We start from the raw sequence: 25,776 nt of genomic DNA, 5'->3' as shown, positions 1-25,776 counted from the left end.
AAGGGAGGTGGCGCTCTCCCCTACCCTGGGGGTCTTCAAGAGAAGGTTAGATAGGCATCTAGCTGGGGTCATCTAAACCCAGCACTTTTTCCTGCCATGCAGGGGGTTGGACTCGATGATCTATTGAGGTCCTTTCCGACCCTAACATCTATGAATCTATGAACCCACCGGCCCAGGCATTAACAGTGAGAAGGCAGTGGGGCTCCAACCAGAGTGGGGGAAGCTCAGGTTGGTGTCCGCATCCCACAGGTGACTGCGTAACTGAAGCGGAACAGGTCACAGGCTGCAGCCTGCAGACAGGGGAGGGGGGCTTGGCCCCACGGTGGCCTGGGTTGGGGGACACTGCGCAAGTGTCCTTGAGTGCTGGCTGTGCCTGGTCCAGGCCTTGCACTCCTGTCAGCCCTGGCCTTGGGCCCTGTGCTCCTGCTACCCTGCCAGCCCTAGCCCTGGGTGCCAGCCCAAGCCCCACGCTCACATCCCCTGCCCACCCCTTCTCGCCACCACCACTGCTTCTCCCCGCTCGCTGGACCCTGGGGTCCTGCCGGCTACCACTCACCGCTTCACTCAACAAAGATGCCACCGCCACTGCTTCTCCCCACCCCCCACACTAAGCACTATAACAAACTGCTCTGAGCACTAAGTGAAACCAGGTAGGTATTTTAAATGAGCATTATAGAGAAACCACAGTAAGCGAAACTGCATTAAGCAGGGGTTGCCTGTACACATAAACTGGTTTAAGTGATCAGAAACTGGTTTAAACCTGAAACAGAACAGATGTTCAGTGTATATAAATCAGTTTGAAAATGGCTGAAACTGGTTTGAGATAAACCTGGTTTAATGTAGTATTAAACTGATTTGGCTCAAATCAGTTTAAGCAATGTCTGTCCCAGACCACTTGCTTGTTTAAGATAAACCATACACCCCCAGCATCCCAGCATGCTCTCTGGGCTAGGTGGGTCTCTCTGCTCCACAGCAGGGCTGGCCCCTCCCCTCTGCCCCTGGCTAGAGCTCTGGCAGAGTCTGCCTGGCTTCCCCCTGCCCTACCCACCCCTCACTGCTTAAGCAGAAATCCCCCCCTCCCTCCCATCTCCCACAGCACAGACTCCAGCCCCATGGCCCCTAGGCACATGGTATGCTAGCTAATGCTGAGAAGTTTCTATTAGGGCTGTGCAAAGCTTTGGTCCCTGATTCAATTCAGTGGAGATTTGGCCCAATTTGATGGCCAAATCTCCAAATCTAAATCAAATCAGGAGACCCTTTAATCTCTCCGAATCAAATCAAAACCCTCCAAATCTTTTTGGAGAGATTCAGTGATTCAGACATAGACACAGCTTTAAATGTTCTTTCTACATACCTCTAGGTACCAGGTGGCTCATGAATGAGGAGAGTCTGGGGTGGATGGAGCATCCCACAGAAACATGGGCAGCCTCCCCAGTGTGCTTGGCAGCAGACCCAGAAGTGGACCAGAAGCACTTCCAGTCAACTTCCCAGGGAGCATGTTGGGAGGCTCCCCTGCACCCTCCTGGCTCAGCAACTGGTGCCTCCTGGGTCGATCTGCTCCAGCTTCACAGCATTCATGAGCCACACCTGGTACCTCGAGGTATGTAGAAAAAACATGTAAAGCTGTGTCTATGGCCAAATCACTGATTCTCTGAATCAGCATCAAATCTTCAGATTTGGATTCAGCTGAATCAAATCGGGGACAGTGATCCAAATCAATAAATTGAGTCACTGTCCCGAATTTGGGCCAAATCCAAAGCAAATATGACCCATTTCGCACACCCCTAGTTTCTGTGTGTTTGTTTCTCTCCAGTTTCACTGGGACAGGCAGACAGAACAGTGACCGCTTAGGGCTATTTGGAGCTAATCAACAGGTCAGCCAGTAAGCAGTTTAAGAAGAGTTTGAAGTAATGGAAAGAGCCTATTGTTTTGCTAATGAGGTGATAATCACTGTTATCAGCCCCCTGCTGGCTTGTTTGCCGCAGAGAATATAAAGAAGCAGGGAGGGACATTGAAAAGCTCCATATCCTCAATGGATGTATGCACTGCACACCTCACCTTGCCTCGGAGTGCTAGCAGAGGGCTCCCACCCCTTGAGCAGCCAGCGGGGAAAAGCCTGGGACTGTGCAGGCAGACCTCCCTAATCAGAGGTCCTGCTGGGCATCTGGCCACAACTGCCCCCCCCCCAGCTTAGTGCTCTGCAAGGAAAGGGAAGGCTGCCACTGCAGGCATGTGCCTGAATTTCCTCAGTCCAGAGAAAATGTCTGTCCAGTTTCCAACCTGTTCAGCCTGCCTTAGCCAGGTTAGACTAACCTGCAAAGATTGAATCAATTCAGGCTCAGGCTTTTTGAATGCCTGTCCTTAGCCTAAGGGGCTTAAGTGCTGTCTTTCTCTACTCCCCTCAGTATTCTGTGCCAGAGCCAGGGGCAGGAAGGATGTAACAGTAGCTGGTGTTTCTCAGTACTTCTCAAGCCTCTTGCAAACTAAGATCAAGTGTAGTACCTTTTCTGGGCTGTACTGGCCTGTTCCCAGGGCCAATATCACCTTGAATGGTGTTATATAGTAGAGGGTGGAGACCTGTCCAATGCACCGTGGACTAGACCCCCTATAAGAGTCTATTATAGCCTCCCAATGGGAGGATCTCAGCTACACCTATGTTTTATGGAATTGAGAGATTTGTTCCTAGCTTGCTCCTTTTGTCTTCGGCCTAAGGGCAAGTGAGACTCGGGCGCATCCAAACTCCAAGACCTCCAGGCTGGGGCCTGCATGTAGAATGCCAGCCATGGATTTGGGAGTACCTGAAGCCCCAGACTGAAGAGTCTTGCTGGTGGTAGCACCACGCAGACTTCTACTCAGTCGATAAAATTCAGAACTGATTCGGCTAGTTTGGCCTGACCCACAACATTTTTTTTTTAAATCTCAGTTTCTCATACTGGAATTAATGACAGCAGCTTTTTCTAGAGGAAAGTCCCTACAGAAGATTTGTTACTCAATTCCCTCCCCTGCCAAAGGTAAATGCTTTCACTTAGCTCCTCTCCCCTCCCCTCCACCCCCCATCACCACCAATCCATATCATGCCTGAGGGAGCCTAGGGTCTTACTGTGTCTGCCTCCTTCCTTCACCCCTCCTTTATAATAATGAAACAATATACTGTAGTATTACTGGAGGTGAATACAAAAATGGTCAAGAAAATTGCCATACATGACCCTACAAATTTCCAAAATTCTGCATGCCATGTACTTCCAAGCAACCTAAGGACTCAGTGTTAGCAGTGATGGCAGAGGGACACCTCCTGTAACTCCACAGTGCCCCCCCCTACCCACCCAGTCCTTCACAAGCTGGCTTAGGCAGCAGTTGCAGGGAACTGGAGCCAGAACACACCCTCCCCTGCATCAGATATGTTTAAATCAACACTGGTGTGGAGTAGGGAGTCAGCACCCACTGCCCCTCCCCAGAGCAGACAGCAGATTTGGGACTCTAACGAAGAGGTAAATCTGTGAAGGAAAATGCTGAGGTAGGTAAACAGCAGAAGCCTCTCTCCTCAGAAACAATATGCTGCCTGGGGAAAGCCCTTTGTTGCTGTACAGAGCCACAGCTAAACTGCAATACGGCTTCCCCATCAGACCATACTGCCTGTGCATTCTCAGTCTGCATTTAGATATCCATCACCTTCCTGCACTGAACATAACTGCTTTTAAAAGTCTTCTGTTTCCTTTGCTATGTAAAAGGTACATTCTACAAACAGGCAAATCAGCCTGATGTGAGGTTTGCATCCTTCATGATACACATCACTGTTCTTTTGCCTTTGCTCCACACAAAAGCTTGACTATTTTTTAAGATATTTAACTGACAGCAAACACACAGTAGCAATACTTGGCTTGCTTCACAGGCTGGTGTTTTGTTATCTGACTGCGGTGTTTCTAATGTGCAGTGGGTTGTGTGTATGGGTTTTTTTTCCTTACTGTTGCAGTAGCCTGCAGATGGATGTCTGAAATCATATAAACCTCCCTGGGAATTTTACGCTAGACCTCGCTTACCATGCAGGTGGATGTCAGCTGTCCGGGGGTTCCCTGACTTATGACAGAAGTCGTTTCCCTGCTTCATATCATGAGGGGCTTGTATTAAGGGCTGGTAGCTGGGGGAGGGGAACAGGCATGTTCTCTCCATCCCCATTCTTACTGCAGCAGCACTGAGGTGACAGCAATGCTTCAGTCTGCTCTGCTACCTCACCACCCCACTCAGCCTAGAAATGCACCTTGCTGAGGGATGCAGAACAGGCTGATTCTGGGATGACAAGCTGAAACAACTTGTATGGCTACATTCTCCTGATAACTGGCATAACCAAAATACAGGGAGTCCAAGGTGTGTGACATCAGGAGGATAGGAATATAGACAAGGAGCTGCTATCTCTAAGATCTTCCTTGAGGCAGGATAGCTAGATAATTGGGTTTGTGTTTGTATTAGTTTTCTCTTAGTCATTTATTAATCACTGGAATAAGGTTGGCCCTAAGTGAGCTGCTAGTAACAGTAAGGAGAGGAGGGGCGGAGCAGGGCAGAAGGAACATCGAACTCCGAGAAACCCAGCTCAGTTTTCACACTTCTCAATGCAGCAGGGAGCCACGCAGTTCAGCAACCTGGAGCATCAAGGAGCATCATTCATCCAGAATTAGTGTAATACGCTCAGCAGCAGAGGTGAGAGTTCTCTTGTTCTTTTATCATATGTGCACTCACTTTTCCCCTTGCCTTCAAGTAGTAAGGGGCAATTTTGTGGGCACTTTCATGCACCAGACTAAAGGAAGCCTGAAGAAATGTGCTCAAGTTCTGTTCTAAGTGTTGGTGGTTTAAGGGTCTTGCAAATATTTGTTATGATATTTTATTTTGTACTCTGGAACACTAAGACTTTAGTGCTGTAAAGAGCTCTGTGTAACCCCAAGCCATCCTCTCCCTTCACCACCCCCCTGCCCCTCCTCTCCACCCCCCAGAGTTCACTAGGGTCAGGGACAGACATTGAATAAACTGGTTTGAGCCAAATCAGTTAAGTCTGATATAACATTCAATCTGGTTTATCTCAAACTGGTTTCAGCCATTTTCAAACTGGCTTATATGCACTGAACTTCTGTTCTGTTACAGGTTTAAACCAGTTTCTGATCACTTATACTGGCTTCCCCTAGCCAGGCCTAAGGGAAGAAAGGGCTATCTTAGGGTTAAGTATTGGGACTTCAGAAGACCAGGTTTTAATTCCCATTTCTGACAAACTTTCTTTGTGATCTTAGAAAAATCAAATTCCCATTTTGCTTGCTGAATCTTTTAAAAATCAGGCTTTAATGGCTCTCTGCCTCAGTTTCCCTGTGTGTAAAAAGGGTCTAAAAATACATTCAACTTTACAGGAATGTTACAGGAATGTCATGATAAATTCATTGATGTTTGTAAGGAGATTAGATACTGGGTTGATATGGAGGCGTGTGAGTATCTAGATAGAACATTAATTCCAAACTGCCCTCTTTCTCATCTCCCCAAATATGAGGGAAGGGTGCTCCTTCTGAGCACAAGATGATGTGTCAGCCAGGAACGCTTATTTTTATTCAAACCTCCAAGGTAACTTCACACTAGGGATAAATAAAGCAACATATTGTGTGGTGTTCTCCAGAAAGCAAATACATTGGGTGAGATTATCAACCAGCACCTAATTCAAAAGCCTCTTTTGAAGCTGCCTGTACAATATATAGCTTATATACAGCTCCATGGGCATCTCTCAGATATATAGGATACATTTCTAACCTCTTCTATAACCTCTGAACTATCTGTTCTGACTCAAGATAGTTAATCTTTGTATTACATCAGCACCTGGAGGCCCTAATCAGAGGCCCCAAGGCAGAGCTTCACCTGGTACAGCTCCAACAATGAGTTTACTTGAGGGCAATACACATTAGTTAAGAGAATCTGCCCAAAGACTTTGCATTCTGTCTAAATCTAAATTGTAAATGGGTGTAACAGAAGGCAGTGGTGGTCAGGACGTTGTTATGCTACGTGCAAAACTCACCATCTGTAGATTCCAAGTTTTTTCTTTTGGAGAGATTGATATTGCTGGTCTGCATCCTTCACCTTTCTGCCTGTAAAATAGGCACAATAATGTACAAAGGTACCCTCTTTTGAATGAACTGCACTGCTTCACTTAGTTGGCTTTTGTCCACATGTATGCAAATGCTCAAGTAGGATTTTTTTATTTTTATTATGGAATATCTCCTGCAATTATTTCTGGAATACTGTGAGTACTCTCACAAATAAATATATCTGAGAACACTCACCCCAGAAGTACTTTCACACCCATTATGGGTCAGATGCTGGATGGGGCAAAGGAGGTTTTGGCAGAAAAGTAGTACAGGAAAAGAACATCCTCAATGCAAGGCAGTAGGTGAAAGACAGAGCTAGCACCAATGGGAACAATTCCTAGAGAAGCAGTGATTCAGGACCATGGGCATATTAGTCAATCAACTGTGTTGCAAGAAGGTAGCCAGACACCAAGAATGATATCTGCCATCTGATTCCACCTGTAAATTGACATCCAGCAATTAGGATGTTCTTATTATCTAAAAAGGCCCTCTCTCTCTGAACTGTATTTTAGCAAATGCTTTTTTTCTTTTCTTTTTTTGAGTCTTTACCCTGTGCCTGTAGTGGTATAGCATAGGTGAAGTACCCACCCACTTGGCAGCCGGGAATGTATTTAACAGTTGGCAGACAGGATTATTGGCTATATTATCTGTATTATATTACTGCAATGGAAAAAATACCACACTTGAGCCATTTAGCAGGTGCTGTACTCCATCCTGCTGCCATTTTCCTTTGTGGAACAGTTTGGACATCACAGTCTTCATGGTTTCTCTTACTATACCAGGACAAGTGCTGGCTTCTCTGTCTCCCAACTGCAGATTGCAGCTGTTGTGACATCCTTTTCTGACAATTTTCCACAATCAGGGTCATTAGAAATAACCATGGGTGAGTTTGAAATCCCATAAGAATAAATCCCAAGAAACTCTAAAAAAAATTCAATTAAAAATGTGTAACTACTTGCACAAAAAAATGCCTGCACTTTTCAGTATTTCCATCTTAACCCATGTTCAAAATTCTGTTAACATGCAAAAATTGAGGTTTGGACTTACCTCTACTGAAAACCCTATTCAGAGGGCCACACACAAAATAAAACTGATGGGCAAGGCTTGGCCCCACTAAATTTACTAGCAAATTGTCAGTGATCTCAACAAAGTCAAGATTTCAGTTTACCAACTTACCAATTTCCTTGCATTTGACTCTCTATCATTTGCTCATTCTCTGAAATACTAAACCTCTATATTTGGAGACCTACTAACCAGTAGGGCTGTGCGAAGCTTCGGTCTGATTCAGTTCAGTGGAGATTCAGCCTGATTCAGTGGCCGAATCTCTGAATCTGAATTGAACCTCTCCGAATCAAATTGGAACCCTCTGAATTGATTTGGAGAGATTCAGAAAGATTCAGAGATTCAGACATAGACTCAACTTTAAATATTTTTTCTACATACCTCTAGGTAGCAGGTGGCTCATGAATACTGCGATGCTAGGGTGCATTAAGTGTCCCACAGAAGCATGGGGGCGCTCTCCAGCACACTCAGCAGCAGACGCGGAAGTGGACCAGAAGCACTTCCAGTACACTTCCGGGTCCACCAGGGAGCATGCAGGGGGCCCCCCCATATCCCACCCCAACTCAGCAACTGGTGCCCTCCTGGGTCTGGGGGGGCACCTGGGGTCCCCCCGCAGCTGATCACCAAGCCAGGGGGCCCTCAGCCCCCCACCCTCCTGTGGGATGCTCCATCTGCCCCAGCATCACAGCATTCACAAGCCGTGCTGGTACCTCAAGGTATGTAGAAAAAACATTTAAAGCATTGTCTACGTCCAAATTGTTGATTCTCCAAATCAGCATCGAATCTTCAGATTCGGATTCAGCCAAATCGAATCAGGAACAGTGATCTGAATCAGCAAAATGAATCACTGTCCCTGATTCAGGCCGAATCCAAATCTGAACTGAAAAGGACCCACTTCACACACCCCTACTAACCAGGTCCTTAACTGGAAACGGAGATAAGTAGGGAGAAATTATGGTGGCTGGGGGATGTGGAGAGCAAAAAGGAAGATTATTTAGATACACTCTGGGAAAAGTGGAGAAAAAATACAGAATTGTGCAAGAAAAATCATGACCAATAACCCTCCCATTCAAAATGTTGTAAATGTTGGGGCTAAGTACAGATAGTCGAAAAGCCTGGGCCTGAATCATTTCAATATTTTCAGGTTTCTTTAAAATACCTAGATTGAACCAATATGAAAGTGAACTGATGTTCAAACCAGAAAAGCAGCCAGACCCCTGCAGTGTACCATACCAGGAGTTGGGAGGTGCTAGAACACACCTCCCAGTCTTCCGGTCACTGCAGAACCAGGAGACTGGAGATTCCCCCAACCAGTTGAGGAGGGGATGTGGAGGGAAACCCTCCACCCCCACTAGACCCCCAGCCAGAGTCTCCCCAGTGCCAGAGAAGGGGGGAAGCCCTCAATGGGGCATTTCTCCCTTTCTCTCCCCCCCCCACCCAATGCCCAGATCTGGTCCCCCTAGCCACACTTAGGAATCCAGGCCCACTTAGGAAGGAGTCTGGGGGGAACCCCCTGAAACCTACACTGGACCCCCAGACAGGCTCTCACTGCCATGGAGGTAAGGGGAGAAGGAGATGCCCCCAGAGGGGCATTTTTCCTTCTCTTCCACCTCATCCCCTGTACCCAGAGCTGAGCCAATCACCCAGCCATGCCCCCTCCTTGGCCAGCTGGCCAGCTGAGGTAGGAATGGGGTGGGAGGGAATGCCCCTGTCCAACCGCCCAGCTCCAGACCCCCAGCCGGCTGTGCTGGGCCTAGCGGGGTGGGGAGGAGAAGCCTGCAATGGAGGCTTTCTTTCACCCCCACTCCTTCCTCAGCCAGCAGGCTAGCTGAGCAGAGGTGTGTATGGGGTGGAGGAAGATGGCCTCCACTGAAGGCTTCTTAGCCCAGGAAATCCACCTGGCTCCTGGTTGCCTGGAATGGAAAAACCCCAGTTTACAGCTGGGGGTGGGACTGCCCTGCTGTGCTAGAACTGAAAGTACAGCCCAGGGCTGCTCATCAGGAAGACTGTAAGTTAAGTTGAATTGGGAGAGGATCTGGGATAGAAGTTCCATAAACTGGTTTACCTAAACAAGTTAAGTCTGATACTACATCCATCCAGGTTTGTTTTAAATCAGTTTCAGCCATTTTGAAAGCAGTTTAAGTGCACTGTATGTTTATTCTGCAACAGGTTTAAACCAGTTCCTGATCACTTAAGTCAGTTTATATGTAACTTCTGTCCCTAGCCTAGTAGTTGAAAAACTATTGTTTAAAAGCTGCTGGAACTGCATCAAAATAGGCATTCAATGTGTGTTAAAGGCCAGTTAGCAGGAAGTTTTGTCTGAATTTTGAGCAGGTGTGGCATAATGGTACTGCCACTCCTATAGTGGCACTTGATTACATTGTTTGATTAATTGTGAAGTTAGGAGGTGGTTAATTGCATTAGTCTGAGGTCACGCAGAGGGTAGGTAGGCTCCAGAGAGTGAGCTGATGAAAGGGAGTCCCTCCTTATTGTAGGCAACAACCTACTTTCATAGGCTGCTATCATATGATGATATGAAAGCTCATACCTCTCTGAACTAGTTAGTCTGTAAGGTGCTACCTGCTGCCATTACGAAATTATTTTCTCTTATTCTTCCACAGCTCAAATAGCTAAACCAAGAAAAAAATCACTTGGGGCTGTAATCATGCATGGAAAATTTCAGCTCCAACACAAGAATGAGGTATTGTTTATAATGGACACCAGAATGTAATCTTTAAGCTGTGGCTCCCAAAAGACCTATAATAAGTCAATGTAACAAAGCAATAGTACATCCCCAGTCATGGGGAAAATAGTGATATAAATGCCATGATTTTGGTCTTCAGCAACTGGGGTTTGATCTAACTCATGGAAGGTAACAGGAGTCTTACCAACAACTGCAACAGGAGTCAGACTGGGTTACTCAGAAGTGGATAGGGTATTTTTTCGGGGGAAAAAAAGCAACTTGTCACTTATGTACTGCCACTAGCACAAGAGTGCTGAACAGGCCACCAAAGATTTTGTCTCTAAACAGGGCTAAACAGCAATGTAGTTAAATTCCTTTTGTCCTACATATTTCACCATTCGCACTGCAGTGATGGGAGACTTCTAAAAGTCTATTGTAGACATGGTGGTAGTGTCAACTTGTACATCTAAAATGCTTTAATCACGTATAGTAATTATGTTGCCAAAAACTAAACTTCCTTCCTAGCATTGTTGCACATGATTCGCAAGAATTCTCAGGTATTATTTTGTGATTAATGTGTAAAATTTCAGTTTCTCCATGAAAAAAGACATCAGCTGTGGTACGGACTGGTATGCTGCCAGTGTGATTGGTACAAGAGACAAACACTAAGGAAATAAACAGAAAGAGGTATTTCAAAAGAGGCTGCAATAGCTATTTGGAAATAGCCCCTTTGGGAGTTTTCATTCTAGAGTAAGAGTTTAACTCTATTTTCAAAGGCACCCTTACTCTGGAATTAGTATATATAAAGGGAGCTGTTCTTAGCCAAGATAACTACCTGTGTATACAAGGCCTTATTTTGTTTGAACAGGTAGGGTGTGCCAGCATTACAGTAATGTGAGGTTCCTCCTGTCAAGAGGGTAATAGCCAACACGGTAGTCCAAATCAACACTTAACAAGCAGGGGCCATTGTGTTGAGAGTAAAACCACATAGTAAAAAAACCTTACAAAACAGAAAGTGAAACAGTCCCCTGGAAATGCTGTAGAAGTGATCCACACAACCTTATTTTTTTTGTCGGTCTTTAATTTAATGATCACATATTACTAGTCCATGGGATCTCTCTCTCTCATTCAGTGCTTCAAAATGAATTACATAATACAATTATGGATCTCTGCTTTTTCCTTATTCTGTTTACCACACCAGTAGCAAAAAGTATAAACCTGTTTCAGTCTGGGTTCACTTCAGATTTATGCAAAGGTCAGTCAGGGCAGAGTTTTATTCTCAGTGGTTGGGACAAAAGACATGGAAGCTACTGACAAATGTGGGAGTGGAAAAAATAGCACTTTACCGGAAGACAAAGTGCATCAATTTCACCCAGTTCACCCAGTGTCTGTATAGATGGTGCACTTCAGTGGGGCTCTTTGGCTCATTTATCTAATAGCTGACTGAATCAGCTATTAGATAAAAGTGCCAAAAAGCCCCACTGAAGCACACGAGCTATACAGACATTGAGCGAACCAGGTCAAATTGACGTGATGGCTATTCTGGGCACACACTGCACTTGGTGGAAGGGTACACCAAGCTGAAAGTAAAGCACTGTTTTGGGTTTTTTCACGTTCGTAAGCAGCCAGAGCGAATAAGACAGGAATGGAATCTCCTAGCCAAGAGTGAGGAAAAAAAACATTTTCTATAGCAAAATTAGAAATGACTAGTGGAGAAAAATATTTAATTAACATAGAGAGACTACTCTTCTGACTTTTGGTCTGTATTTTTGTACCTATACAAAAAATCATCGTTGCAGCCTGCCTTATGGACGATAGACTGTTCAGCCTGAACACCAAAGTGGATCTTCATTCCTTGTATGGAGGATGAATACAAGGCCTGTACCCTGCTTAAACTCAAATGGGAGCAGTAATGCTGCAAGAGTGGGAGGATTTCATGGAAAACTCAAAGTTAAGGTCTGCCAAAAAGGCCAAGAGATTCTTGGTCCTACTCAAAACCAATGCAATTTTTGGAGCAGGAGCTAAACCTTGTCAATGGGCTAACATTTTTTGTGCCCCCTGTAAGTGTCTGGATTTGAGGGAACTGATCCATTGTTCCCTTGCATTTTCATTTATACATGCACAAAGTATATATAAAGATGCTGCATACCTGACATGGTGGCACTTTACATATCCTTTGCACAGAAATAAATTAATGCACTGAAATACAAGCCAAGAGAGAATCCCAAAACCAGGTGTGTTACAGTCATGGTAGTTGCTTATAACACCACAAACTTTTTCCAAAATAGTTACATGTATCTAGAGTCGAATGTCTTTGGAACTCTAAAACCTTTTTTCTCTGTGCTAGCTGACCAGGTTTGAGCTAGGACTGTTTTATTCAGTATGAAGTATGATTTTCAAACATGCTTCAGAGTCCCAGTATATTATGGCTACACTTCAAGACTTTTTCACCAAGAATTTACAACTAGGGCTACCAATGGCTCTACAGGTCTTGAGTGGTGACTGAACCATAATGTAAACAAGATTCCAAAGGCCCATTAGTCTTTTAAGTACACCATTGTTTAAACTTGTTCAAAGCAGGACTACACAACAGTGCCTGAAACTATGACATCTTGTTTACACCAGTGCTTCCACTAGCAGTGCTGAGCTGGTTATCAACCAATTTATCAACCCTGGAATTTTTCTTTAAGACTAAACTGGTCCTTTTAAGGACTGAGACTTCTCTTATCTGTGCAGACTGATCTAATCAGAGGCATGAATAAGCAGGAAAATCAAGCTGCAATTCAGAACAAAGAAAGCTACTTTTCAGGTTTCTCCTCTCATTCAGGTAGGGGTTGATTGGTCACAGTGAATATAAGTGAATATTAACAATAGTCTTCTAGCTATTCCTAATGGTTGTACAATCTACATTCCATTCGTTTCGTCCATATTTTAACTTTTCCATGGCCTTCCTGTTCTTCTCACTTGTGGAACTGTAGAAAAAATATTGCTGAAAAAGAGGTTTTAAGTCATGTGAGTTTTCTAATACCCCTCCCCGCAGTTGGAAATCCAGCTGAAGTGACCTTGCTCATAGTTTGCTGGTACCTTAGGGATCCTATAAACATGCTGGGAACCTGCTCCAATGCACTGTAATTCCAGCATGTCAGACCAAACTCAATTAATTGAGTCTGCTGAAGCCTGGAAATTAACAAGCTCCAGCAGCCTCCAGCATCATGTTTGTCAGTGTCCCACACTGAAAAGTGGCGGTGGGGTGCTTTAAACTAAAGCTGGTTCAATGAGCTTTAGTTCAAAGCGCCCCACCATCATTTCCCAGTGCAGAAACACTGATACACCTGATGCTCTGGGTGCTTTTCATTAGCGCGGCTTTCGGAGCTGCACTAATTAAAGTGCTCCCCCACCCCCATGCTTCCCAAAGCACATGTATAAAGGCCCTTAGGGATAACTAGAAAGTAGAGAGGCATGTGCCATTGGGATAGTGAAAGGAGGTCATTTGATTCACCTTTAAACTATAGAAAAGAATTAAGAGTTGCAATGGTCCAGCTCAGTTTCTGAAGTGATCTATGTGAAATGATCCATACAGGTTGGCATACTAGCACCTTATATGCTAATATAGTACCCCTATTTGTAGAACTTCAGCCAGTGAGAGCACTATTATTTATTTGTCTTTTGGTAGCATAAGAGTCTGGGCTCAAGGTCTTGTTGGACTAGGAGGTGTTCACTGGTATACGCAATCATTGCTCTGAAGACCCTGCAGTCTCAGTTTAGCAGCAAATTGCTTTCCACTGTAGTCCTGTTGTTATGAGGTAATTGGCCTGGTTCATGTTTGTAAGTCTACCTGGGACACCTAGAAGCCTGTGGCCCATCAGTATTGCTTGTGCTTAAAACTGACTTTGAATTAATGTTAATGGACTCCAGGAAAGGGTATCTATGCCAGGTAACATGGTAAATTCTTATATCTTGCTCATTGATCAATTGGTTTAAAATGGCTTTTGTTCTTATCCTCTAAGTTTTCTTCTTATAATTTATTAATCTAGAATTCCATTATCTGGAGATGCTCTTTCTACTTGATATGCATCCAAAAATCTCACTCAAAAGTAATATGTTCTGTAGTATGTTTACCTGATCTTTTTCAACACAAATTAATTGCAAATTTAATTTAAATTTGATTGTAAATTCATCAGATGCTGTTCACAGAGTTTAAACCAAACCTAAAATATACAAGAAGCAGGGATTTGTTAGGGTGATATATTTTATGGGAACAGCTGTGTAGAAGAGTTAGACAAGCTTTTGAATGCAAGACATACTTTGTCAGACCTGACCAGACTTGACAAAGACCAGGTCTGACCAAACCTGACAAAGAATGTCTTGCATTTAAAAGCTTGTCTAACTCTACTACACACGGTGCAATAAAAGATGGCACCTGAAGGCCCCCTCTACACATACAGGTAAAAGCACGATGGGATTTAATGCATGATTTACACAATCTTACTTCCTGCCATGTCACGTGTGCATGGCAGGAGATGCGATTGTGAGATTGCACATTAGATTCCATCACACCTTACTGCTAGTGCAGAGGGAGACCAATCCCGGGCTCCTTCTGCACCACCAAGAGGCAAGCACCCACAGCTGGGAGCCCCATATACCCTAGTTGAAGGGCTCCCAGGGTTACCATATGGTAACCATATGTCTGGTTACCATGTCTGAGTTTTCCTGGACGTGTCCTCTTTTTAGATCCTCTGATCTCTGCCTGGGCAGGGTTTTTTTTTTAAATATGATCTAAATCCAGGATTTTGCTCCGCTCAGTTTCAAAGTGTTTCCTGGCACTTCCTGGCTTGCCCTAGCAAGGAGCTGCTTGGGGCTGGGGGTAGGGAAATTGGAGGCAGGGTGCACACACATGGTCAGTATATAGCCAAGTGTGGGGCAGGGCACAGGGAGTGGGGGGCAGCCCAATAACTAGATACAGGTAAGCCTGTGGTGGGTGGGGGTTGGAGGTCCAGGGCTTAGGGACTGGGGGAGGGTGGGGAGGAAGGAAGAGTGCATGTGAGGAAGGAGTGTATGTGTATGTGGTGTGGGGGCAGGTCCCGGACTGCAGCAGGGTGAGGGAGGCCCCCCCCCCGCCCAGTGGACAAAGGGGGTGGGGAGGCCCTTCAGGGGCAGCAGGGAGGTGCGTGGCTGGCCCCACAGCACTGGGGCCACTGCCTGTGTTTGCAGGGGCAGGTCAGGGAGGAGTAGGGGCTGTGGATTGGGAGTGAAGGACACCAGCAGGGCTGAGGGAGCTGTGGCTAGAGAGTGAGAGACACCAGGGACCTTGCGTTGGGAGGGCAGGGCACTGGCAATGCCAGGGGGCTGGGGATGGGGAGTGAGGGGCACCAACATGGCTAAGGGAGACAGGGGACTGTGGTTTGGGAGTGAGGGGCAACAGAATGGGCAGGGGCAGGCCACCAGTATATCACTGTCACCACCCCACCCCACCCCCAGTCATATACCGCCTCTCCCCTATGCAACAGGTGTCCTCTTTTTTGGAACTGGAAATATGGTAACCCTAGTCTCCCAGCCATGGGGGATTGCCCTGTAGTGATCCTCCAGCCCCAGGAGTTTCCCACAGCCTGGAGCCCAAGGAATTGTGGCAGCTACAATCCTCCAGGTCTAGGGGTTTCATGCACCCCTGAGCCTTAGGGATCTCAGCAGCCATGATCCCCTAGATCCAGGGGTTTATGAAACCCCCAGACCTGAAGGATCATGGCTGGATCCTTAGGGCTCAGGGGTGCATGAAACCCACAGAACCTGGGGATCATGGCTGCCATGATCCCTCAGACTCAGGGGTTTCATGCTGGGCATGGTGTACCCCTGCAGCTGGCAGCCCTGTCAAATGACGGGGCTCCCAGTTGCAGGAGAGACCCTGCTACATGTGCACATTAAAGCTCAATAGCAACCAGCTATTAAGTTAGTATACATTTTTGGGGTCTAACTTTATTGCTGGTTGGAGCTTTTTATTGTGTAATAGCTATTTTGCACATGTAGCTGGTCTCCAGGTAATACTGCATTTACCAGTTAATTATCCAATACCTGTAATGTGTAGAGGCAGGGTCTAAGAAATCCTTGCCTCTCACATCACAGCTACAACATCATTCTTACACTATTGAAAAAAACAGGAATGGAGGAGATATTAGCATCATTGGGAGAGTTCCTGCCACTACAGACTCCAAAATCATTTGATGCAATTCATTTACAAGAGTTGGAAGTACTCTAAGATCTGTACATTTTTCTTATTAGAAGTACTGTTATGCAAAATGATTTTCCCATTTAAATATATGACTCCCCGCCACTGTCTCCCTCCTCCCCACTGCAACTTGAACATGCATCCACTAACTTCTCAGGAATTGCTGTCACTTTCCTTAGAGCTGTGTGTGTGCTGGTGTGCTTTGCATTCTTAACAGGCCTGTCAAAAGATCTGGTTTGTTGCCTGTATTTTATATAGGTGTTCTCTTTTAACATTACATTCAAAGCCAAGAGTTGTTTATATTGATTACTTATAAGTGAGAAGGTTGTTCTGTGCCTCACAAAAAGCTTTAGATTGGAAAACTTTATTTATTTTTGCCTTGTTAAATAAAACAGTGCTAGATTTCTCTTGCCCACAGGCCCAGATTAATGGATAGGAAAACTAGGCACATACCTAGGGCCATAGGTGAAGAAGAAACCCAGTTGTGCTTATTTTACATATTATAATTATTGAATGAAAAAAAGTAGGGGCCCACAAGTTTCTTTGCCTAGGGCCCACTAAAAGATTAATCCAGCCTGCTTGCCCTTTAACTTCATGGCTAAATACAGACAGTCAAAAAGTCTGAGCCTGAATTGTTTCAGTATTTGCAGGTTAGTTTAAACTTCAGAGATCAAATTGAAACAGAAGTGGACAGACATTTACCTTTGATTCAGGAAATGCATGTGCCTGCAGTGACTCAGGCCAGAAGCCAGGGGTGCTAAAGCATGGCTCTCTAACACAGCCAGTATGGGCTGTGTATTCGCTTTATCTTCCTGCTGCCCCCAAGGTCTCTGAGATTTCCAGTCCAAAATCACAGCAGCAGGACTCTGCAGGGTTGCTTATCACTTTTCCTCTTCCTGCTTCCAGGTGCCTCTGGGATTTGTAGTCCACAGTCATATCCAGTAGTAAGTTTGAGCAGGGGAAGACATGTTTAACCCCCTCCCTGGCCCCAGACCCCAACTGAGGTCTGACTGGGACCCCGCCCCCCAGTCCTCCCACCCCTGCAGACTGGACTGCATCCCCAGCTGGGCTTGCCCCCTCCCCTTCTCCCCCGCCTCATTGTTGGCCAGCCCTCACTGCTCCAGCTAGGGAGCACAGGGGTGGGGCCAGCCCTACTCTCTGGAGCAGACAGCACAGCCTAGCCCAGGGCTGGAAAGCATGCTGGGGGACTCTTGATTTAATTTGAACCAGGACAGGGTCTGGGACTGAAGTTTCACAAACCAGCTTGACCCAAATAAATTCATTCTGACACTACATTCAACCAGGATTATCTTAAACCAGTTTCAGTCATTTTGAAACTGGTTTATAAGCACTAAGCTTCTGTTCTGTTACAAGTTTAAACCAGTTTCTGATCACTTAAACCAGTTTATGAGTAACTTCTGTCCCTAGCTCATTAAACTAACGAAAATCTTACTGATTCCATTCCTGGTTTCTTGATTAGTGACTCAGTTTGTTTATATGTAATTAGTGCACCTCTCATTACGTTAATACAGGGTGCATCTGTCCCCCATGGTGCAGTTGTTACTGCACCGTCATTTAGTACTTGCTTTAGGAAGTACTAAATGATGGCACTGTAAAACCCGTTACTACAGCGTCCTGGTGGCGTGCAGTTATTTTTAGCAGCTACATCACTGTAGCAATGCGCTATAGTGAGGTAGCTCATCGCTACGTAGCATCAGTGTCACAGTTTGTGCTCACTACAGCAATGTAGTATCACGTGTAGACATGCCCACAGTATACTATATGCCAGGGGTCAGCAACCCCAGCACACATGCTGAGCATGGCACGCAAGACCATTTTGCTCAGTATGCCACGGCCAGCCCTGGCCATGCCACAGCCAGCCCTGGTTCTGGGTAACTGCTGCCAGTGACAGAGCCCAGGCTGCTCTCAGCAGGGCTTGCAGCGTCCCAGCTGCCTGCTGGGAGCAGCCCAGGCTCCCAGCTGGCAGCAGCTACCCAGAGCTGGGGCCAGCTGCAGCCGGGAGGCTGCAAACAGCTGTGCTGGGCTCCAGAGCCCTGGCATCAGCTCTGTACCGGTGCGCGCACCTGAGCATTGGAGCGGGTGGTAGGGGAGGGGCCTGAGGCAGCTCAACCCCGGTCTTTCACCCGCTCCTGGCACAGAGCTGGTGACCGGTCTCTGGAGCCTGGTGCAGCTGTTTTTTGCGACTGGTCTCTGGAGCCTGGTGCAGCTGTTTGTAGCCAGCCCAGGCTCTGAGCAGCTGCAGCAAGCAGGCTGCAAACAACTGTACCAGGCTCCACAGCTCCAACATCAGCTCCATGCTGGTGGCGACTGTGCTGCTGCTGACAGCCACAGAGCCAGGGGTGGGGGCAGAGGCTTTGGGTGGGGTGCAAGGGGCATCAGGGCTGGGGGGGCAGGGGCTTTGGGTGCGGGGCAAGGGACACAAGCAGGGCACCCTGCCAAGTACCCCCTGCCCTCATTTTGTTTTCCTGGTATGCTGGCACTCCAGCACCTTCCAAGGTACGCACTGTGGTGTTTTTTGGCACTCCAGCCAAATAATATTGCCTACCCCTGCTATATGCCATTAAAATCAACATTTACTGTGCCACACATAAGTACTAAACTACAGCAGTGTTCATTAGTTTACTGCAACCTAGTAGGGCCGCACATGCAGACATGGAGACTTTACTGCAGAACCTAATTAGCTCTGCAGTAAACATCTCATGTAAATAGACCCAGTGAAAGCTATTTTATTTTAAAGAGAGGAGATTTGGCTTTGCAGTGAATCACAGTTGCTAACTGCAAGTTTTATTGTGCAACATGCATTATTTTTTGAGGTTTTAAGGCTTCTCTTGATTTGTATCTTGAAATCTTATTTTTGCCCTTCTTTGAAAAGAATACTGTCTCCTATTAATACCAACAGGCTTGAAGACAGAGCTTACCCTCAGCTAATAATGGGTGACAGATGTGCAGGTTCCTACTCTAACTTATGGCACTTTACATAAAGCACCATGAGTGAAAGAGCCTCCCCCCTCAACCCAACAGATGTTTACCTGTTGTGGGGAAGGCAGGAATCAAGCCTGCCTGCAACAGAGGAGCCACCCCTCTTCCCCAACCTTCCCCCACCCCCCTCTCCAGTTCTAGTGCTGTCTGCAGGAAGAGAGAGGAAAGAGGGGAGGGAGAGCAAGCTGCCAGCTGGGGCTTGCCCAGTCAAATCTGAAGGGAGGGGCTTGCGGGGGCACAAGGCAGGATGGCTCCAGGGGGGGAACTCACCCTCCCCTGTCCAGCTCAGGCTGGGCAAACCCCAACCGACAGCTTGCTCCCCCTCCCCTCCTCTTCCTTCCTGCAGAAGCCCTGGGAGCAAGGCTGGGCTGCATCAGCCCAGCTCCAATCATGCCACAAATTAATTCTAGGGAACACAAGTCCCCTAAGGCACTCAAAAGTGGAGCACCATCCAATCCCTCATTTGATGAGGATTGATTTGTCACATGATAGGGCACTTTAAAAGTTCTCTGCAGCTCTGCACTTGGGTCATGGCATGGCTGTACAGCACTTTCAGGGGGCCAATCACATAACAAATGTACCTTCTTTCTGTGCCCAATATGGCTGCATCTTTCCCAGTAGCCTGTATGTTTGAAAGTAATGCTGCCCCTAGCAAAGGCCACCTGTCCCCGTTAACAATGGCACTGCAACCACACTTCTCTCAATGGAAACAGTTGCCATTTGGTCAGCTCCTGGCACCTAGTGTAAGGTGGAAATATAGCTAATGCAACCGACAGGGATAGTTGGCAGACGGAATGGGAATGAGAAAGTGGGAGGAGACTAATGGGTGACTGGAGACAAGGGAATGTGTTGGGACAAGCAGACTGTGGTACAGAAAAATGAAGCCTTCTTTACATTATATTAGCAGGTTTCACCCCCATTTCTGAGCCTGTGCTGAACACTGTTGGCTGTTCCACTGCACTTGCTATCAGCAACAGGTAATCATGGCATGGTCACACCCTGAGGGGAAAGGGGAAGGGTGCAAATATGACGAGGGTTCAGCAAGGAGCGTGGGTGGGAGATGGAGGGGGAAAGGCTGGGGATGGCTAGCCTCTTAGCAGGAGCAGGGACTGATGAGAGCAATAAAACAGCAGTCCTTCTCACACCAAGAGCTGTGAAATTGCAAGTACATTTGTAGACAGATATCAGCTTGAATTTTCAACTAGAAAAGACCTATTGCACACTGAGGGCAAGGCTGCTCCTAAATGTTTTTGTTTTTTTAAGTTAAACCAAAAAAAGTATTATATCTTTATCAAAAAAGGGATTAGCCTCAGGCTAATCTCCACGGGTTGCTTTGAGTACGTGATACATGATTTTTGACCTTTTATGGTTGGCAATTCTTGAGTCTCTTCTTGAAAAGAGAGATCAAGGAGGCTGACATTTTAGGGCACATTCACCCGGTCTGTTTCCCACTAACCAAAATCTATACAGTAACAATTACAATATAACTTTTATATGAAATACCAGAACAAACCAATGGTCCATTTCCTGTGGTATCCTGCCTTCAGCAATACTCTGTATCTGATTTTTAATCACTGGTATAAAGCCTTAATGTGAGGGGAGTATAATTTGCAGCCTCCATTGGTAAAATAGCAGGAGTGCTGCTTATGTAAATGTTTGATTTAAGTTAATGGTCCATCACTGTTTTGAGTCCAAGGGTACAAATACTCAAGTGCTCCTAATCCCCATTGCCTTTATGGAAGTAACCTATCTAAAATGTTATTTACTAGTTAAACTTCCAAAATGGCAATCTGTAAGAAGTGCCAGTCCACTTCCCCAGTCTTGTACCACAGGCAGATGGATTCAGTGAATGTATGCATTTCTCTGCATGTAAATTTAGAAAAAAGATAAAATGTCTATTTGGAGTATGATTAGCTCCTTATAATTATTTTATCACTGTCCTCTGCATAGACAATCACTTGTAAACTTGAATGTAAAGACTACTGAAGATTGGAAGGCACTCACATAATGACTTCAAAGGAAGAAATACAAAATGCCTAACATTTTTACCTGATGTGATCTTCTGAGAGGAGAGTTTTTCCTTAGATGTTTTAAACTTTCCTAAAACACTCCTCTTATTTTTGAAAGGTCACATGTGTTACTCCATAGAATGTGCTGAAAATACTTCTTATGGCTAATTTAAGCCTTTGAGATATAATTATAAATTGCTTTTTTTGCTAGAAAATTCAGACTCTTGCAAAATATATGTTTCCTTGTTTGTTTTTCTGTATTTTTTTCTTTAAAAAAACCCGACTGACTGAAATATACAGGGGACTTTGGACTGAGCAGCTCTTTTCTTTTAAAATGCATCCTTATCCCAGAAGGAAACAAGTTTGCCCTTGTAGTATACAGAATTTTGGCACAAAGCCTTCCTTCTCTTCCATATCCCTCTGACTTCTGTGCATCCACAGGCTGAACATGGCTTTAAGATCTATCACAGGAGGATGTAAAAGGGAATAATCATCATGAGGTTTTACAAATTTAGCGTGTCCAATTAATACAACTTTAGCTCTTCTAGATCGAATGTCTCCTCAACTGGAGCTAAGTATTGCTCATGTTAACCCCAGAACAGATCAGAGGCAAAGCAGGGCAGAAGCTACATGGGACAGTACCAGCTGCCACAGAGTCAATGATGGGGGCATGGTGGCAGCTACTTTTTCACACCCCTTCCCTCCCCCCCCCACCAAAGGTGGTGTCTGGGGCTCCTACCCAGGTCACCCCCCTCTCCCTGCAAGTTATACTACTGGAATATATTCTGTTTTGTGGACAAGAACAGGATGCACAGCTCTGTATGACATGACGACTCGCTGGGCAAGATTCCCACCTCTCCCCACCCCCACCCCAACCTATAGCTTTCTGCTTTATACTCATATCCCAATTCAAATGTAATTCATCCTTCTTTATTGTTACAGGTTAACTTTCGTGACACCAGTAAAAGCCGAAGATGGATATTAAGCATGTGAAAGATTATATATACTGGCTGTACTACCAGTATCTATTGATCACCTGTAGCTATGTCCTAGAACCCTGGGAGCAATCCATGTTTCATACTGTTGTTGTTACTGTTTTCGCTATGGTGGTATACACAGCTTACGTCTTTATACCTATTCACATCCGTTTGGCTTTTGAATTCTTCTCCCAGATATTTGGGGGCCAGCCTGAAAGTAATGTTTCCATACTGAACTAAACTTGCATCCTGGGAAATGTCATCTTTAGTCTTGCGTATTATAGTCTAAAAGCAAAATCTGGCTTGCTTAATTACCATAGCTGAAAACCAGAATAATGCACTGACTACAGGCTTCACAGTCCTAGTTAAATAAAATACAAGCACAGCTTTTGTTCTGCTGCAATGGAACATGTCACTTGGACTGCATTACTTACCTAATCTTCAGCTTATCCACCATACAAATAATGTTCACACATATAGGTGATCTGCAGTAGGAAAATTTTGTTCTTTAGCATTTAGAGAACATATTTCTTATTCACTAGTTTAGCATTATGTGCAAACTAAACCTACATAGAGTATACTGTCTGCATCTGACTTTAATATTAATATGAAATTTAATATTAAAATGAACAGCAAGAAACAGCTAAAATTATTTATGAAGATTGTAAGGAAGGATATTATGCTTATTATGTATATCATTTGTGCAAGGAGAGCACAGTGATAAAACTTGCAACTTTTCTTTCCATCCTGGCTTACGGTATTAAGAAACTGAGTCAAATACAGCATAGTCAAAGTTTGTCCTAGTAATCAATTAATTTTTTAAAAGGATAGATCTGACTGCTCAATTTTTCCTTTAAAAAGTAAGAGGTCAATAATAGATAGCATGAGCCTGAATCCAGGGTTTAGTCAATACACTGCTGCTTTTGGATTTTGGTGGTTTAACTGCAATATTAAAATTATATTGTAGGTAATTTTTCATTGTACTGAGAATAAATGAATGTAGGAATTATTGTTAAACATGCAGTCAGTATTTATTGAGACTACATTTTGGTGCACTTTGGCCTCCCTTGATACCAAAACAAATGTCTTTCCTTTCCACTACCGTTCACTGAAGCAACCAAAATGTGTTTGAGTTAAAGGAAGATGATGGTGGAAGTGATATATTAATATTTTAATAACTGCAGGAATGCTGAAGCAGTTAGAGGGAAGCGTTGATATAGAGAGCTCTTACAAAGAAATGAAATTCATTAAATCTGCCTTTCAGGAGTTTCTTAATGCAAGCTTTTCACTGCACAGCTGAATCAAATGTGAATGTCAAAAAAGCAAGCAATATCTATGCAGCCGATGTACCTTTACAACTGGAACCACTATTTGTGAAAGTGTAAATAGTTGTTTACACAGTTATATTATGAAGAAAATCCTCACTACTTTATCACTGAGAGATCGTTTATCAACAGGATTCTTCATGGTAAAATGAATGAGCTTATGACAAAAACAAAGCCATGTTTTGAAGGTTGAACAGATCTGAACATGTGCGTACAATTTTTCAGAAGCAAAATAAAACTTAGCTCTTTTAAATGCATCATTCATCTCTTCCAATACCCAGTTATTATCCATCTAGTAATTATATTAAACTAATCTGAGTATCTTTCATTTGTATGTGTGTAATCTGTTTGCCATTTGATTAACCTAGACTAACTTGTTCCACTATCTGAGTTGTGCAGTAATATCAACACATGATGCAATGAGATTTTTGGTATGTTACTTGACCTAATTCAAGACTCTCATATTGTTATAAGCTTCATTGTAAATATGAATCAGATTCCTAATATTTACAGAACTAGGAGAAATGAGGTGGAAGCAAACTTGCAGAAGTTTTCCAAAGTTATGACACATTTTCCCTCTGTAGCAGTTTGTGTTCATCTTGGACACAGTGATCACAGGGTTCAATAACCACAGGCATATGTGAATGAGAAGAGCTAGGCAAACCTCTGCAGTCCGTTTGTGTCTCTAGATAGCTGACTAGCTACTCCCTAACAGAAGGACCATCTTGCAGTTCCCAACTCCCTCAGTCTCCTGCTACGAAACATCTCTAAATTATAACTTCTATCACTACATCTTCCTTCCTAACAATAACTACAAAAAAATCAATTAATACAAACATTAATCAACACCCATCTACAAATAAGAGGTTACTGGCACATCACTCTGGAGTGAGTCTTTACCACTTAGTTTCTTATTCCACCTTTTTTGCAGTGAAAGCAAAGAGGATCATCAGGAGGTATAAATGTTGTCTTCTTGGAACACAACTAGGTTCCATTTCTCACAAGCAGCTAGACCCAAAATTGATGTCCTCTCTCCAGGTGCCATAATGAATGGAAGTTTGTACGCTCTGCTTTTATACTGGGTGCTAGCAATGTCTCCCTTTGAGTGGTATAGTTGTTCTTGAACAGCCAGGTATTTTGGTGCATGTTTGACTCACTTTTGGTCTCAATTTCAATTTTCTATATTCAGGCTTTGGTAAAATATTAATTTGAGCTCCAGTGTCCAACTTAAATGAAACCATTTTTCCTTGTACTTCCACTAGCAAAATCCAGTCCCTCTCATTGATTTTGCTTGATTCAACCTTATCTAGATGAAATCCTTCTGGTATGCTATCACTGGCATGCACTTGAGGGGCACCTGGCAAAATGGTTCTTCTTTGCCACATGGGGTTGAGAGCAAATCTCCCCCCACCCCCTTCACTCCCCCGGCTCCCACTCTATCAGCCATGAATGCTGCGTACCCCCGGAGGCTGGGGTGGCACAGTGAGCTGCTGCAGGCAGTGGCAGCACTGTCAGTGACAGGAGCATGACAGCAGTAAGCGGCGAGCTCCCGCAGGCAGCCATGGCACTGGCAGCAGCGGGGGGCAAGTGTCAACTGGTGGTCAGGGACCACCCGCAGACGCTACCAGCAGTGGCCAGCAGCAATCACGGACCACCTACAGACGCCACCAAGAGTGTTGGAGGCAAGGGAGTGGTGAGTGGTGACCACCCGCAGGCACTGCTGGCAATGTTGGCGGCACCTTTTCGCAGGGGGTGCGCTGCCATGCCCAGGGGGTGCATGTGCACCCACGTGCACCCCCTACATGTTGCCAGTGCTATTAGGGTTTGAGGTTTTTTTGCTTTTCTTTTTTTAAATCTTCCTCAGAGGCTCTGCATGCTGGCTGAATCCAATGCTGGGGATTTTGACTGGGGTGCGCCAGTGCTCCTGCTAGGACTTAAAGCCAGAGGTTCATGGCTAGAGGGTCTTGCCCCTCCCCTCAGTGTCAGACTGAATGCCAAATTTGGAGTCAGGAAGGAATTTTACCCCATGGTCAGTTTGCTATAGACTCTGGGAGTTTTGGCCTTCATCTATAGTGTTGGTGTGGTGTGGCCCCCTGCCTGGGCTCTCTTCAGTGTATAATAACAATATCTGCAGCAGCAGGACACTGGCTGCCAGTCCCTCTGCTTTACTTGTGGCAGGTTAGAGTGTTGTGTCTTGTGTGGCTGTGTCAGGGTTGACTGTATAGTTTTTCCTAAGAGTTAGACAATGGATTTGTATAGGATCATCCTGCCTCAGGCAGGAGATTGGACTAGGTGACTTCTGGAGGTCCCTTTCATCCCTATTTCACTGTGATTCTATGATTCGCTTTTTACAGTTAAAACAGAGCTTTCCAAATGCAGCACAATGTTTG

The 25,776-nt window shown here is 45.0% G+C and overlaps 1 protein-coding gene across 5 annotated transcripts; it reads left to right on the top strand.

Moving 5' to 3' along the window:
* The first annotated feature begins 4,558 nt into the window (after positions 1 to 4,558).
* SPTSSB (serine palmitoyltransferase small subunit B) lies at positions 4,559 to 23,699 on the top strand. 5 transcript variants are annotated; one of them, XM_025206526.1, is made up of 4 exons: positions 9,836 to 9,873; positions 10,446 to 10,542; positions 19,980 to 20,052; positions 22,027 to 23,699. In XM_025206526.1, exon 4 carries the CDS (start codon positions 22,059 to 22,061, stop codon positions 22,299 to 22,301), a length of 243 nt encoding a protein of 80 aa, XP_025062311.1. In that variant the 5' UTR covers positions 9,836 to 9,873; positions 10,446 to 10,542; positions 19,980 to 20,052; positions 22,027 to 22,058; the 3' UTR covers positions 22,302 to 23,699. The 5 variants fall into 5 exon arrangements, with proteins under 5 accessions (XP_025062313.1, XP_025062310.1, XP_025062312.1 ...); XM_025206525.1 differs by lacking the exons at positions 9,836 to 9,873; positions 10,446 to 10,542 and adding an exon at positions 4,580 to 4,692; XM_025206527.1 differs by lacking the exons at positions 9,836 to 9,873; positions 10,446 to 10,542 and adding an exon at positions 4,613 to 4,692 and having other exon boundaries at positions 19,983 to 20,052.
* Positions 23,700 to 25,776: the final 2,077 nt, after the last annotated feature.

Source organism: Alligator sinensis, unplaced genomic scaffold (genome assembly GCF_000455745.1).
Source record: "Alligator sinensis unplaced genomic scaffold, ASM45574v1 scaffold869_1, whole genome shotgun sequence".
Lineage (NCBI taxonomy): Eukaryota > Metazoa > Chordata > Crocodylia > Alligatoridae > Alligator > Alligator sinensis.
The sequence above is the reverse complement of the archived record's forward strand: the minus strand, read 5'-3'. Positions and strand labels throughout refer to the sequence as shown.

What these genes read in the sequence shown, in the direction of transcription:
- SPTSSB (XM_025206528.1), top strand. Translation starts at nt 22,059, where the DNA reads ATGGATATTAAGCATGTGAAAGATTATATATACTGGCTGTACTACCAG.